The 15,922-nt window shown below is 45.8% G+C and overlaps 3 protein-coding genes across 3 annotated transcripts in view; 1 reads left to right on the forward strand and 2 right to left on the reverse strand.

The window, feature by feature from the left end:
• LOC144482717 (uncharacterized) overlaps positions 1 to 15,922 on the reverse strand; it is a 77,565-nt gene that overhangs the window by 39,093 nt on the left and 22,550 nt on the right. Inside the window, exons 6-7 of the mRNA XM_078201558.1 lie at positions 10,481 to 10,615; positions 10,357 to 10,396 (exon numbers count right to left, since the gene is read on the reverse strand). Of these exons, the coding sequence (XP_078057684.1) occupies positions 10,357 to 10,396; positions 10,481 to 10,615 (175 nt within the window). The remainder of the gene's footprint in view (positions 1 to 10,356; positions 10,397 to 10,480; positions 10,616 to 15,922) is intronic.
• The window catches only part of LOC144482780 (uncharacterized), a 43,672-nt gene continuing 38,529 nt past the window's right edge, over positions 10,780 to 15,922 (reverse strand). Inside the window, exon 3 of the mRNA XM_078201636.1 lies at positions 10,780 to 10,964. The gene's annotated coding sequence lies outside the window, so the exon portion shown is untranslated. The remainder of the gene's footprint in view (positions 10,965 to 15,922) is intronic.
• On the forward strand, positions 14,491 to 15,249 carry LOC144482701 (uncharacterized). The gene has a single exon (XM_078201542.1). The coding sequence runs from the start codon at positions 14,491 to 14,493 to the stop codon at positions 15,247 to 15,249; it is 759 nt and encodes a 252-aa protein (XP_078057668.1).

The raw sequence follows: 15,922 nt of genomic DNA on the forward strand, positions 1-15,922 counted from the left end.
TACAGTGCTTATTGACAAAACATTACATTCATTACATTTCATTACTTAAAACTATGTACATACATCAGAGTTTACTGTGTGCCGTTATTTTTCAGGTTGGCACACAGTTACGCAGGCCGAGGGTATTCTGCAGTTACCAGGCCCTCGGTCTGCCTCGGTTGAGACGCTTTACACGGTGGCCTTTCCCCATTGTGCCTTGGCAGCGGCTGCCCCAAGCTTGAGCGCGTCCCTGAGCACGTAGTCCTGGACCTTGGAATGTGCCAGTCTGCAACACTCGGTCGAGGACAATTCTTTCAGCTGGAAGATCAGCAAGTTTCGGGCGGACCAAAGTGCGTCCTTCACCGAGTTGATGACCCTCCAGCAGCAGTTGATATTTGTCTCGGTGTGCGTCCCCAGAAACAGCCCGTAGAGCACAGAGTCCTGCGTCACCGAGCTGCCCGGGACGAACCGCGACAAATACCACTGCATCTCGTTCCAGACCTTCTTTGCAAAGGCACATTCCACAAGGAGGTGTGCGACCGTCTCATCAGCCCCGCAGCCGCTTCCAGGGCAGCGTGCTGCCATGGCAACAAACACTCCATTTGTTGGTTCAGGGGGGGTTGAGTGGAACTTTCCATTTTGAAGTGTCATCATTCATTGTTTTGTACATTAGGCCACATCTACAAACCTCATTCACACTTCCAATGAAGGGGAACAAATGTGGATGGATGAATCACTTTGAGAAGCTCTCTGCTGTCTGTGATTTTTCCCTCTCAAGTGGCCATATATAAACCAAATTTCTGAGAGTTTTTTGTCACTCACTCAATTGTCCTTCAGTCAGGGGCAGATATTCAAGGTAATCCCTCCTATTTCCATTGTCCATTAAGTCATTTTGTGGCTCATCACTTGCTCGGACATCCTGTTTAATCTTTACTCAGACAGTTGGTTTACATGTGGGTTTTGAGAACCCCTCAACCCTATCAAGTTTGTCTTGTTTCCGATTCTGTGTCAGTGACATGTCCTTGGCAGATATAACAGGCCTACACTGTCCTGTGTTTGTCACCCCAGGAAGCTTTCCTGATAAGAAAGAGAGAGATATTCTTTTAATATTCAATACATTGCTAAATATATTATCACATAGTGATTCCATACAGATCTCCGCACCCTGAGAAGGGAATAAAAGCAAAATACTGCAGATGCTGGAATCTGAAACAAAAACAGAAAATGCTGGAAAATTCCAACACTTCTGACAGCATCTGTGGAGAGAGAATAGAGCCAATGTTTCGAGTCTGACTGACTCCCTGCCTCAAAACGTTGGCTAAATTCTCTCCACAGATGCTGTCAGACTTATTGAGATTTTCCCATTTTCTATTTTTGAAAAGGAATATCTTACTGAATTCTCACTAATTTCTTACTAACCTCGCTATTTCTAAACTATGAACTTGTTTTCCTCATTTTTTGATGACATCCCATGGATAACATCGTAAACCTCCTTGAATGATCAGAATCAGCAACACAAACCCTTCAGCTGCCATTAAGAATAACTATAAAACCTTTTCCAGTAAATTTGATAACGATCAACTTTGATTCATCCTCCCCACCGTGCAGGTCATCTCACACAACTTTAAATTATTGACATGTTGTCAATACATCTGGTTCAAACAAAACTTCATGCACGGACTTTAAATATTCTCCAGCTCCCTGTTCATCTGCATCCACCTTGTGGATATTTTCTAACTGATACTGGACCCTCTTCAACTTAATTTCTCCTTTCTGAACTGGTTTAGAAATCCTATTATATAGGATTTACTCGTAATCCCCATCACCACCTTCTCCAATCCCCAGGATATCTCTCAGCCCCGGCCTGCCTGTTTTCTCTGTCAGATTATCTATCAGTCATTCCCTGTAGAGAGGCAGTGCCATTGTATAGTCCTGGCTTCACTTAGGAACTTCTCCATTCATGTTTAACGAAGACTGATCCCACTCCGAACTTGTGAGATTTAGCTCCGCAAATCACAGAGTACCCAAAAAGAGTGTTGAGCTCAGAAGTGATTTGAAGTATTTCATTGAGAAGCAACAGTTTGAATATGATGCAGAAGCTAAATAAACAGGAGAAACCCACAAACTGGCAGGTGAAAATGATTTACCAATCCCAGAGGACAAACAGACAGATGACACAGAGTGAGTGCTGGTCTCTGTAGCTGGTGGCTGCAGTCTCCTCTGAATGGTTTACTGGTGTGAGCCAGAGTGCGGGTGTTGGGCTGAAGTCAGTACAGATCACTTCAAAATCTCTTTGCTCTCAAGAGCCTGTTTTAAACTTCACACAGGCAGTTGGTTTATGTACGGGTCATGAGATCCGATCGTATCAGGATTATAAATCTCTTGTTTCAGGGTCTGTACTAGTGACATTGTCCTTGGCAGAGATAGCAAGCCTGTCCTGTGTTTCAAAAACAGAAAATGCTGGAAAATCTCAGCTGGTCTGACAGCATCTGGAGGGAGAGAATAGAGCCAATGTTTCGAGTCTGGATGACCCTTCATCAGAGCTGCGATGGAAGCTTTCTTCACAAGACAGAGAGTGAGCTGCTTCTATAATCCAGAATATTCTGAAAATGTTATAAAGTTATTAGACAGCAATTTCTTACAGTCTGTTACTTGGATTGAACTTGTCTCCACTCCCGGGTTGAGGGGGAGGGAGGGGGGGGGGAGAGAGAGAATTCTGTACCAGAGTGGAGGGGTAAGATTTGGGATCTCTCGATTCTCCACCAATTTTCATTCCTCTTCTTTCTGGTGGATAATGGAGGTGTCACTGTGTATAATGTGCACGTCAGCAAGGATTAATCAGCATTTTAATTGGAGATGTTAATCAATGGAACCTCTCAGACACTGAATTGTAAAGTTTGTACCAAAGATCAATTTGGGATTGAAATAAGAAGTTCAGAATCCTGTTGTAAATTAATTTCTGATGCGAGTTGCTGAATTATGGGGAAAGGTCGCAGACAGAGGTTCTTAAAGGGACACTGCAACCCAGAGAACGCAATCAGCTCCAGATCCAGAATATTAAACTCCAGCCCAGTTACTGGGTGTATTAATATCAGCAGAAACAAACTCCAGCTGTCAGAATGAAAGGTCCTGGTTGTCATTAACAGCAGCAATAACAGCAGAATCCAATCCCTGCCCTCACTTGTGAACTCGCTGGTGTTTCAGCAGCTGAGATGAATCAATGAATCCCTTCCCACACTCGGAGCAGGTGAATGGCCTCTCCCCAGTGTGACCTCGCTGGTGTACAGTGAGACTGCCTGAGTGTCTGAAACTCTTTCCACAGTCAGTGCAGCTGAATGGTTTCTCCCCGGAGTGAACTCGCTGGTGTGCCACTAGGTTAGAGGAATTAATGAATCCCTTCCCACACACGGAGCAGGTGAACGGCCTCTCCCCAGTGTGAACCCGCCGGTGTAACGCTAGATTGTATGACTGAATAAATCTTTTCCCACACACAGAGCAGCTGAACGGCCCCTCCAGTGTGAACACGCTGATGTAATGCTAGGTTGGATGACTGAGTGAAATCCTTCCCACACATGGAGCAGTTGAAAGGTCTCTCCCCAGTGTGGGTGCGTCGATGTGTTTCCAGTTTGGATGGGCAAGTGAATGCTTTCCCACAGTCCCCACATATCCACGGTTTCTCCGTGGTGTCGGTGTCATCATGTCTCTCCATGTTGATGATCAGTTGAATCCTCGTCCACACACACAACACGTGTACAGTTTCTCCCCTCTGTGAATGATGTGATGTAGTTTCAGGCTGTGTAACTGTTTAAAGCTCTTTCCACACTCAGTTCACTGGAACACTCTCCCTCGGGTGTGTGTATGTGTCTCGGTGATTTTCCAATCCCATTGATTTATGAAATCTTTTCCCACAGACAGAACAGATAAACATTTTTCATTCCACATTCAAAGACCAATGATATTCAGCTGATGAATCGAGTGACTCTCAGATTTTGACATGATGTTTGTTCTGACTTTCCTGTCTGGAACTCCTCTCCCTCTCACCCCCTGTAAAAGGAGTTTACAGAAGTTATCAGTGTAAATAGAGGACAGAAATTCAGAGCAGACAATTCTAGTTTCTATGGAACATTTCAGAGGAACATAGGAATTAGGAGCAGAAGGAGACAAACTCAGCTCTTCGAGCCTGCTCCGCCATTCAATCAAATCATGGCTGATCTCTCCCTGGTCTCAAATCCACCTCCCCACCTGTTTATACTCCAGATTCTTTACAATAAATACCAACATCCCATTTGCCTTTTTTATTACATGCTGCACCTGCAGACCGACTTCCTGTGATTCATGAACAGAGACACCCAGATCCCTCTGCCTGGACACATTTTGGATCTGCTTCATTTGGGTAATAATTTGCCTTTTCATTTTTTCTGCCAAAATGGATAACCTCACACTTACCCACATTAAATTCCATCTGCCGAATTTTGGCCCATTCTCTGAGCCTATCTATATCCATCTGAAGAGCCTTTATATCCTCTTCACTGCCTGCTTTCCCACCTATTCTAGTATCACCCGCAAATTTTGCTATGTTACACTCTGTCCCTGCTTGCAGATCATTTATATAGATTGTAAAGAGTTGAGGTCCGAGGACTGATCCCTGCAGCACCCCATTAGTTACGTTTCGCCAGCCAGAGAAGGACTCATTTATCCCAACCCTCTGCTTTCTGTCAGTTAGCCAATCCTCAATCCAATCTAGTGCAATACCCCCAATCCCCTGCGATCACACTTTCTGAATCAATCTTTTATGTGGCACCTTGTCAAATGACTTCTGAAAGTCCAGATATACCACATCCACAGGTTCCCCACTATCCACCTTGCTGGTTCTGTCCTCAAAGATTTCAAGCAAGTTTGTTAAACATGACTTACCCTGCATAAAACCATGCTGACAATAATGGATTGAGCTTTGACGTTCCAAATGCTCATTCATCTCCTCCTTAATGATTGATTCCAGCAGCTTCCCCACTACAGAGGTCAAGCAAACTGGCCTTTGGTTTCCTATTTTTTGCCTCTCTCCCTTTTTGAACAACGGCGTCAAATTAACGTGTTTCCAATCCACCGAGACCTTACCAGAATCCAAGGAATTTTGAAAACTCACAACTAATGCATCCACTATCTCTGCTGCCACCTCCTTTAATACCCGAGGGTGCAGGCCATCAGGTCCCAGAGACTTATCTGCCTTTAATCCTTTTAGTTTATTCAATATTGTCTCCCTCGTGATGGTTATTGTACCAAGTGACTGTAACACTACATTCTGCACTCTCTCGTTTCCTTCTCTATGAATGGTATGTTTTGTCTGTATAGTGCACAAGAAACAATACTTTTCACTGTATGTTAGTACATGTGACAATAATAAATCAAATTTTAAAAAATAAATAATAAACAGTTTTTAGAAAATCTTCATTATTCTGTATTGTGAAGACAGAGGCAAAATATTGGATTAGTGGTTCTGCCATCGCTGCGTTCCCCATTAATACCTCATCAGTATTGTCCTCTAAAGGACCAACATTTATTTCAGCTATTCTCTTCCTCTTTATATACTTATAGTTCCCCCATATATACTTCCCCAGATGTGTAACTGTGTCCCACACACTCCTCTCCCTCTCTGCTCATTGCTCCAGATTCAGTCTGATTCTCTCTCCTCCTATCCTTAAACTGGTGACTCAGGCTGTGGGTCCATTCATTCACTCTCATCCCAACAAATTATACAGCTCACAACAACAAATCAACTTTAATGACTTTATTATTGATTTTAAATATCCGGGAATAATCACCTTTTCTCAGTTGTGCCTTTGCTCCAGTTTGTGATTCCACAACAATGAAAAGAGAGGCTCCGCTGGGTGGCTGGAGGACCGAGAGGGAGCAGCTGGAGGACCAAGAAAGAGCAACTGGTCCTGCAGCCAATCGGAGTGAATGAACGGCGGGGCTGGAGGACCGGGAGCGGCTGGTTCTCCAACCAATCAGAGTGAATGAGGGGCCGGGCCGGAGGACCGAGCGGGAGCGGAGTGCCCCTCCAGTCCTGCTCCAGACTCTGGAATCTTGTGTCTTTATTCACTTGTTAGAATCATAGAATCCTACAGTGCAGAAGGAGGCCATTTGGCCCATCGAGTCTGCACTGACCACAATCTTACCCAGGCCCTATCCCTATAACCCCATGCATTTACCTTCGCTAGTCCCCTGACACTAAGGGGCAATTTAGCATGTCCAATCCATCTAACCCGCACATCTTTGGGCTGTGGGAGGAAACCACCCAGACACGGGGAGAACGTGCAAACTCCACACAGATAGTGACCTAAGCTGGGAATCAAACCCGGGCCCCTGGCGCATTAACAACAGTTTTTAGAAAATCTTCATTATTCTCTACCGTGAAGACAGAGGCAAAATATTGCTTTAGTGTCTCTGCCATCTCTGCGTTCCCCATCATCCGTATTGTCCTCTAAAGGACCAACATTTACTTTAGCTATTGTGATGCAGCAGTGCTAACCACTGTACCACTTATTAAGTATCTTCAATCGCAACCTTTAGTTTAATCAAAGTGTTTATTGTCCCTAACTGGATCTCCCCTCACATCCCAGGATCTGGACAAAGATTGTAACAATAACGGGGTGAAAAGTTATCAGGGTAGGTGGGTCTATGGAATTGAGGTTACAATCAGATCAGACATGATCTTATTGAATGGTAGACCAGACTCAAGTGGCTGAGTGGCCGACTCCTCCTAATTCATATATCTGCATGTATGTTCACTAATGTCCTTTAGGGAAGGAAATCTGCCGTCCTTACCTGGTCTGGCCTACATGTGACACCAAAGCCACAGCAATGTTCACCAAGGGCAGCTAGGGGTGGGCAATAAATGCTGTCCAGCCAACGACGACCATGTTCCACAAATGAATTTAAAAATGTTGCAATGAGAGCCATGCACTTGATATCAATGTATTTATATTGGGTTTTTTTCTTATTTAAGGTGGGGGGGGGGGGGTGTTTAAAATTTCAGATTTATTCTGTAGGCAGCCAGTGTGTCTGGAAAACATTTAGCTTCAGGGTGTAAAAGCAAGTTGGAACAAAAGGTCCAGTGGTTAGTTCAAAACTTCCTTCTCCCCAGGTCTGTTCTAACAAACTGTGTCCATCTGAGTTACATTTATACAAACTCACTCACTCAGTAAGTGATCAGATTTCACTGAACTACAACAACAACTTATATTAATGTAGAACTTTTCACTTAATAAAATGTCCGAAGCAGTTTCATAGGAACAAAAGGACATGTTGCGTCAGATGATTCAAAGAGATTGGTTATAAGGAGAGTCTTTAGGGAGGAAAGGGAAGTGGAAAGGTGGAGAGGTTTAGGGAGGAAATTCCAGTGCTTAGGGTCCAGGCAGCTGAAGGCACGGCCACCAATGGTGGGGTGATTTAAATCAGGGGTGAAGGACAACTGGGAAAGGACATCTGGGAACGGGGCTCCATGTGTGTGGCCCCATAGCCCAGGCTCAAGGCTCTAATCTGAACTTTGGGACAGTGTTTGACCGTCCCTGGTCTCACAGAAAAACAATTCCGCCGATCAACATCTTGTAAGATCTGTGTTTATTGATACCATAAAAAGTTGGGACCAGTCCAGTCCTCCTGTGTACAGGATGGGGATTGATTTTAACAGGTTTAAACTCCTCTGGATCTCAATGTTACAACTTGAATATCTTTTGGTTAAAAATGAAAATAAATAAATATTGGAAATTGAACAGAACAGAAATGGGGAAACACACACAACCCCCTTCATGTTCACTGAACATTCTTTCACCCACTCATCCACCCAGTGGCTCCCAGCCGGATCGACAATCAGCACAAAGCCAGTGAGAGGGGGAGCTGGTCCTCGGGATGTAACAATGGACAAGGGCTGGAAGTTTACAGTTTATGGTCATGACCTGCTTGGAGGCAAGTCAGAGCCGTGCTTGAAGCTCCATGGAGGCAGCCACTTTCTCCATGATAGACAGTCTCTGGAACCTCCACCAGCCCCACAGCCCTCCGAGCTCCCTGCCCTTCTCCAATTAGGGAAGAAGGTGACACAGTGGTAATGTCTTTGATTGGATTTATTACTGTCACCTGTATTGGGATACTGTGAAAAGTATTGTTTCTTGCACAACATACAGACAAAAAACATACTGTTCATAGAGTACATCAGGGAGAAGGAAAGGAGACAGTGCAGAAAATAGTGTTAAAGTCATAGCTAGGGTGTAGAGAAAAGCTTAATGCAAGGTAGATCGATTCAAGAGTCTGATAGCAGCAGAGAAGAAGGTGTTCTTGAGTCGGTTGGTCCGTGATCTCAGACTTGAGTGCTTTCTATGGTGCATCTGTAAAAGCTAATGAGAGTCATAGCAGACATAGAACAAAGAACAATACAGCACAGGAACAGGCCCTTCGGCCTTCCAAGCCCGTGCCACTCCCTGGTCCAAACTAGACCATTCTTTTGTATCCCTCCATTCCCACTCCGTTCATGTGGCTATCTAGATAAGTCTTAAACGTTCCCAGTGTGTCCGCCTCCACCACCTTGCCTGGCAGCGCATTCCAGGCCCCCACCACCCTCTGTGTAAAATACATGCCAAATTTTCTTAGCCTCCTGAGAAAGCAGAGGTGTTGGTGGCCTTTCTTAACTATAGTGTTGGCGTGGAGGGACCAGGACAGGTTGTTGGTGATCTGGACACCTCAAATCATGAAGCTCTCAACCATTTCCACTTCTGGAACAGACATCCAGAAGTCCAGCCCAATGCTCTGGGGACATGGGTTCAAATCCCCAATTCAATTAATGAACCTGGAATTCTAAAGCTAGTCTCAGTAATGATGTCCATGTTAGTTATCATCGATTGTTGTAAAACTTTACCAATGTCCTTTCGGGAAGGAAATCTGCCATCCTTATCTGGTCTGGCCTATGTGTGACTCTGGACTCACAGCAATGTGGTTGGGTCTAGGGCCGAGCAAGTCACTCAGTTCAGGGACAATAAGGGATGGGTAACAAGTTCTGGCCTTTCCAGTGATGCCCACATCCCAGGAGACAATAAAATAAAATGTTCTGACCCTCTTCAGCTCCCCCAACCGGCTTCACTCCACCTGTACTTTCACCTGCTGAGGTCCTAAAGGATGGAAATCCCTCACTAAACCTGTCTCCTTACCTTTTTAACCCAGCTTCTGACCGTCTGTGAAGGGTCTCGGTACATTCTAACCTGTTACTGGGTAAATACCAGTTGTTGTCACCGCTTTTCATCTGAAAGCTCAGGAATGCCACAAAAACATTTGGAAACTTCAGATCAGAGACATTTTCAGACAGGAATAGTCACTTGTGGTCAGGAACAGCTCGCAGTTGTATATCAATCTGATTTCAGAGCATGCTTTGTAAACAATCACTACCTAATAATCTTCATAAAATGTAAAAAAGTTCCTTGAAAATTAACAGAACAGCACTCTCTGTCCCTCCCTCTCTCCCTCTTATGAAGAAAGCTTCCACAGCAGCTTGCTGGGTGACAAACCCAGAATGGACCTGTTTTCTCTCCCCAGATAAGGAGCTCTGATCCATGGAAGAGAGCAGCTGAACACATTTCTTACACACCTCAGGATTAACCCACACATTCAGTCCTCAGTGTGATTAACAGCAGCAAAAGCAGTTGAATCCAACCCCTGCAGACACTCATGAAGTTGCTGGTGTCTGAGCATTTGCTGTAAGTCAGTGAATCCATTCCCACACTTGGAACAGGTGAACAGTCTCTCTCCAGTGTGAACTTGCTGGTGTATCATTAGATCATTGCTACTTTTAATGTTCTGCTCATAATCAAAATATTTATAATGTTTTATATTAGAGTGAATCCGCTGATGTTTCAACAGGTTGTATGACTGAGTGAATCCCTTCCCACACACAGAGCAGGTGAACGGTCTCTCCCCAGTGTGAACCCGCTGGTGCATCACGAGACTTTTGCTGCTTTTGAAGCTCTGCTCACAGTCAAAACATTTAAAAGGTTTTACATCGATGTGAATTTGCTGGTGTTTCAGCAGGTGGTATGATTGAATGAAGTTCTTCCCACACACAGAGCAGCTGTATGGTCTCTCTCCAGTGTGAATTCGCTGGTGTACAGTGAGTTCAGATGATCGCCTGAACCCAGTCCCACAGTGAGAACATCTAAATGGTCTCTCGTCAGTGTGAACACGTTGATGACACGTCACTTCACCGGAGGTTTTGAAGCACTTCCCGCAGTCTGGACATTTAAACTGTCTCTTGTCAGTGTGAACTCGCTGGTGTTTCTGCAGGTTGGATGTAGCAGTGAATCGCTTCCCACACAAGGGGCAGGTGAACGGCTTCTCCTCACTGTGAATGTGTTGGTGCCTCAGCAGATACTTTTTGCTTTTAAATGTTTTCTCACAGTCAGAACATTTGAAAGGTGTCTGATCAGTGTGAACATACTGGTGTGTCAGCAGGCTGGATGACTGAGTGAATCCCTTCCCACAGGTGGAGCAGGTGAATGGCCTCTCCCCAGTGTGAGCGCGTCGATGCATTTCCAGTTCAGAAGGGTAACTGTATCCTTTCCCACAATCCCTACATTTCCATGGTTTCTCCATGGTGCTGGTGTCCTTGTGTCTCTCCAGGTTGGACACTTAGTTGAATCCTCATCCACACACAGAACATGTGAACGGTTTCTCCTCGCTGTGAATGGTGTGATATTTTTTCAGGCTGTGTAACTGGTTAAAGCTCTTTCCATAGTCAGTTCACAGAAATACTCTCTCAGGTATTTGTGTGTGTCTCAGTGCTTTTCCAGTCACACTGATGTTTGAAATCTTTTCCCACAGACAGAACAAACATTTCTCCTTCCACATTCAAAGGCCAATGATATTCAGACCCTGATGAATCGAGTGACTCTGTCAGATCTCAATGTGATTTCTGTTTCTGTCTGTAATTCCTCCTTTCCAATATTCTGTAAAACAGTTTACAAAAGTCATCAGTTAGTCCAGGATAGAAATTTTGAACAATTTTAGTTTCTCTGGAACATTTTTTCCTCTCTTGCTTGCCTTCATTGGCCGGGGCATCAAGTATAAAAGTTGGCAAGATGTGTTACAGATGTATAAAACTTTTATTAGGCCACATTTGGAGTATTACATGCAGTTCTGGTTCCCACACTATCATAGAATCATAGAAACCCTACAGTGCAGAAGGAGGCCATTCGGCCCATCGAGTCTGCACCGACCACAATCCCACCCAGGCCCTACCCCCACATATTTTACCCGCTAATCCCTCTAACCTACGCATCCCAGGACTCTAAGGGGCAATTTTTTTAACCTGGCCAATCAACCTCACCCGCACATCTTTGGACTGTGGGGGGAAACCAGAGCACCCGGAGGAAACCCACGCAGACACGAGGAGAATGTGCAAACTCCACACAGACAGTGACCCGAGCCGGGAATCGAACCCGGGACCCTGGAGCTGTGAAGCAGCAGTGCTAACCACTGTGCTAGAAGGACGTGGATCCTTTGGAGACACTATAAAGAAGGTTTACCAGATGTTGCCCAGTCTAGAGGGTTTAAGGTATGAAGAGGTTGGATAAACCTGGATTGTTTTCACTAGAAAGACGGAGACTGCGGGGTGACCTGATAGAGATCTACAAAATTATGGGATGCATAGATAGGGTGGATAGTCAGAGGCTTTTTCCCAGGGCGGAAGGGTTGACTATGAGAGGGCACAGGTTCAAGGTGAGGTGGGGAAAGTTTTTCACACAGAGGGCTGTGGGTGCCTGGACCATGCTGCCAATGGAGGTTGTGGAAGCAGGCACATTAGCAACGTTCAAGGCGTATCTTGATAGACACACAAACGGGAGACAAACAGAGGGATAGAATCTGTTTAGGGACAATAAGTAGTGGGTGTAAATTAGGAATCAGCACAGGCTCGGTGGGCCAAAGGGCCTGTTGCTGTGCTGCATTGTTCTTTGTTCTCCTAAATCTGTAAATCCCCTTCCCACACACTCTCCCTCCTCCTTGGGCTGAAATCCAAACCCTTCTCCACTATTTCTTTCCTCCACTCCCAGTTTTCTCTCTCCTTCTGGTTTCAGTTGCCCTGTTTGTGAACAGAATTCCCACTCACCTGAAGAAGGGGCTTGGAGCTCCGAAAGCTTGTGTGGCTTTTGCTACCAAATAAACCTGTTGGACTTTAACCTGGTGTTGTTAAACTTCTTACTGGGTTCAGTTCTCCAGCTCCTGTCTGCAGACTGACAATAAAACCAATGGGTCTTACTGGGAGGTTTGGAACCTCCTGCACTCATCCGCCTGAGTCCAGATTCACAGCCACACCGCGCATGCTCCAGCTCACAATGGGCCGGGGAGTGATTGACGGGCAGCTCCGGACCAATAGGAAGAGGATCATCCGGGTCCCGGATTGACCCGGGCAACCGGCCACCATCTTAGGAGAGGAAGGCGTGTCTTTTGTTCAGGGAGCGGAGCGTGGGGACGGCCATCTTGGTAAGGGACGGGGGAGTGGGCGGGGCTGCTCCCTGTTGCTTGGGCCCGGGTTACCCGGGCAACCGGCGGGCGCCGCCATCTTGAGGTGGTGATTGTCCATCCGGGTGTTTAGTGAAGGGATGGACAATGAGCTGGAGCTGAGTTTGGAAAGTGTTCAGAGGAAGGTGTGAAATCAGATTGACATCCAGATCTGTGTGAGAACTAGAAACTCACATTCAGTATGTTTCTCAAAGCTCACCACAATGCTGCAAACACTCAGCTCATCAACAACAAGCCTCTGGCATTGCAAATGTTAACTCTGTTTCTCTCTCTCCACAGAAGCTGCCAAAACCTGCTGAGGATTTCCACAACTTCCTGTTTTCAGTTCCCATTTCCAGAACTTTCTGTTTTTGGTTCCCATTTCCAGCTTCTCCAGTTTTTCACTGCGATTATTATAGAATTCCTACAGTGCAGAGGAGGCCATTTGGCCCATCGAGCCTGCACCGAACAACAATCCCACGCAGGCCCTATCACCGCAACCTCACCTATTTACCCTGTTAATCCCCCTGAGGGTACTAAGTAGGTCAATTTAGCATGGCCAATCCACCTAGCCTGCACATCTTTGGACTGTGGGACCATGTGAAGAATGTGCAGACTCTGCACAAACAGTGACCCAAGCTGGGAATTGAATCCGGGTCCCTGGCGCTGTGAGGCAGCAGTGCTAATCACTGCTGTTATTTTGTTTTTAAAGTTAAAATTTATTTATTAATCACAAGTAAGGCTTACATTAACACTGCAATGAAGTTACTGTGAAATCCCCCGAGTCGCCACACTCCGGCACCTGTTCGGGTCAATGCACCTAACCAGCACGTCTTTCAGACTGTGGGAGGAAACCGGCGCACGATACCAACAAGGGGAGAACGGACAAACTCCACATGAGGCAGCAGTGCTAACCACTGTGCTGCCGTGTTGCCACTGTGCCGTTTTTTTAAAGTTCAGAGTAAAATAATTGTCACCATTTAAATATACAAATCAGTGATATTTATTTGCTTAACTGAGACTGGGCTGTTCAGGAGCAATGTCAGGAATCACTTTACGGAAAATAGAAATCTGGAATTCTGGTCAGATTCAGTCAACAGAGAATTTAAAAACTGAGATTGTGAGAAGGTTGTGAGATGAGAGTGTTAAGGATTATGGAATCAAGGGAGATGGATGGATTTAACAAACAGATCAGGCAAGTCATCCTCAAACCCAAGAGACTACCAATGAAATAGGAAGTCAGGGCAGATCGGGAAGGTGGGGCTCTTTTGGTGTCATGCCCAAGGTACTCAGGTGACCAGGTGCCACTTGAGGGAGGAAGCTGGCGAGTCTTGTCCAACCAACAGGGTACATGTGTGGCCGTGTTAGTGAAGGGGCATTGGGTTGGCGGGGCATCAGGGAGCAGTGACCAGGAGAGAAAATGATTGATTTTATTCTTATTCTGCAAACAGCAGCTGGAGATCTGAACACAGCCAGAGAAATGGGGGAGGGAAAACTGGGAGTGAAGGAAAGACACTTCACCGGATTCTGCGCAGGGAGATTGTGTGGGATGGGGAACAAAAATGTTCCACAGAAACTGGAATTGCCTGTTCTGAATTTCTATCCTGGATTTACCGTGATGACATTTGTAAACTTCTTTTCCAGGATATTGGAAGGAGAGGAAACTCAAAACAAGCATCACGTCAAGATCTGACGGAGCTGTTTGAGGCATCGGGATGTGAATGTGGAAGGAGAAAGGTTTTCTGTTCTGTCTGTGGGAAAAGATTTCAGACATCAGTGTGATTGGGAAAGCACCGAGACACACACACACACCCGAGTGAAGGTGTTCCAGTGAACTGACTAGAAAGAGCTTTAACCAGTTACACAGCTTGAAAAAACATCACACCATTCCCATTGGGGAGAAACTGTACACGTGTTGTGTGTGTGTGGACGAGCTTTCAACTGATCACCAACCTGGAGAGGCACATCGGCACCATGGAGAAACCGTGGAAATGTGAGGATTGTGGGAAGGGATTCAAATGGCCGTCTCAGCTGGAAATCCATCAGCGCACTCACACTGGGGAGAGGCCATTCACCTGCTCCGAGTGTGGCAAGGGATTCAGAGAGTCATCCAACCTGCTGCAACACCAGCGAGTTCACACTGACCTGAGACCTTTTAAATGTCCAGACTGCGGGAAGGGCTATAAAAGTTCTGGGGACCTGATGTCCCATCAACGTGTTCACACTGACCAGAGGCCATTCAGGTGCTCTCACTGCGGGACTGGGTTCAGGAAATCATCTGAATTCACTGTACACCAGCGCACTCACACTGGGGAGAGGCCGTTCACCTGCTCCATGTGTGGGAAGGGGTTCATTAATTCATCCAACCTGTTGAGACACCAGCGCACTCACTCTGATGCAAGAACTTTTAAATGTCCTGACTGTGAGGAGAGCTTTAAAAACAGTGATAATCTGCTGAGACATCGACGCACTCACACTGTGGAGAGGCCATTCACCTGCTCCGAGTGTGGGAAGGGATTCACTCGATCAGCCGCACTGCTGACTCACCGGCGAGTTCACAGCGGAGAGAGGCCATTCACCTGCTCTGAGTGTGGGAAAAGATTTACTTGTTCATCTCATCTATTGAAACACCAGCGCACTCACACTGTGGAGAGACCATTCACCTGCTCCATGTGTGGGAAGGGATTCACTCAATCTTCTAACCTGCTGACACACCAGCAAATTCACAAGTGAGTGCAGAGGTTGGAGTTCTCTGTTATTGCTGCTGTTAATCACATTGAAGACTAAATGTGTGGGTTAAACCTGAGGTGGGTAAGAAATGTGTCCCAGCTGCTCTCTTCCATGGTTCAGAGCTCCTCGACACGGAACAGAGGCTCCTTTACAACTGTGTTTAGAGTCAGGAAGAACAACAGTGAATGCTAGAAACATGCCGTCAAATCAGAGATTGGTGTAAAACTGGGATCTGTTCCTGAGTGAGAGTGAAACAGCAGGTTTAAGTTTCCTGTCTGGAACTGATTGTGGTAATTATGGTAATCATAGAATCCCTACTCTGCAAAAGGAGGCCATTTGGCCCATCGAGTCTGCACCGACTCTCTGTCAGAGCATCTTACCCAGACACACCCCTCCCCGCCCTAGCCCCATAACCCATTCATCCCCCCAACCTTAACATCTTGGGACATTTATGGGGCAATTTAGCATTGGTCAATCTGCCTAACCTGTACATCTTTGCACTGTGGGAGACAACCAGGGAGCATTTACATGGAGATGCTGCTTCTACCCAGAGTGTAATGGTAATGCTGCTGCACTTTGATACGACTGCTCAGACATTAGCCTGTGTCAGCTCTTATTGATCCTGAATAAAATCTAACCACTGTCACCAATAAGGGTTATCACTGGGAATCATTTC

This window comes from Mustelus asterias, unplaced genomic scaffold (genome assembly GCF_964213995.1).
Source record: "Mustelus asterias unplaced genomic scaffold, sMusAst1.hap1.1 HAP1_SCAFFOLD_42, whole genome shotgun sequence".
NCBI lineage: Eukaryota > Metazoa > Chordata > Chondrichthyes > Carcharhiniformes > Triakidae > Mustelus > Mustelus asterias.

Coding starts and splice junctions, on each gene's coding strand:
- LOC144482701 (XM_078201542.1), top strand. CDS start 14,491: ATGGAGAAACCGTGGAAATGTGAGGATTGTGGGAAGGGATTCAAATGG.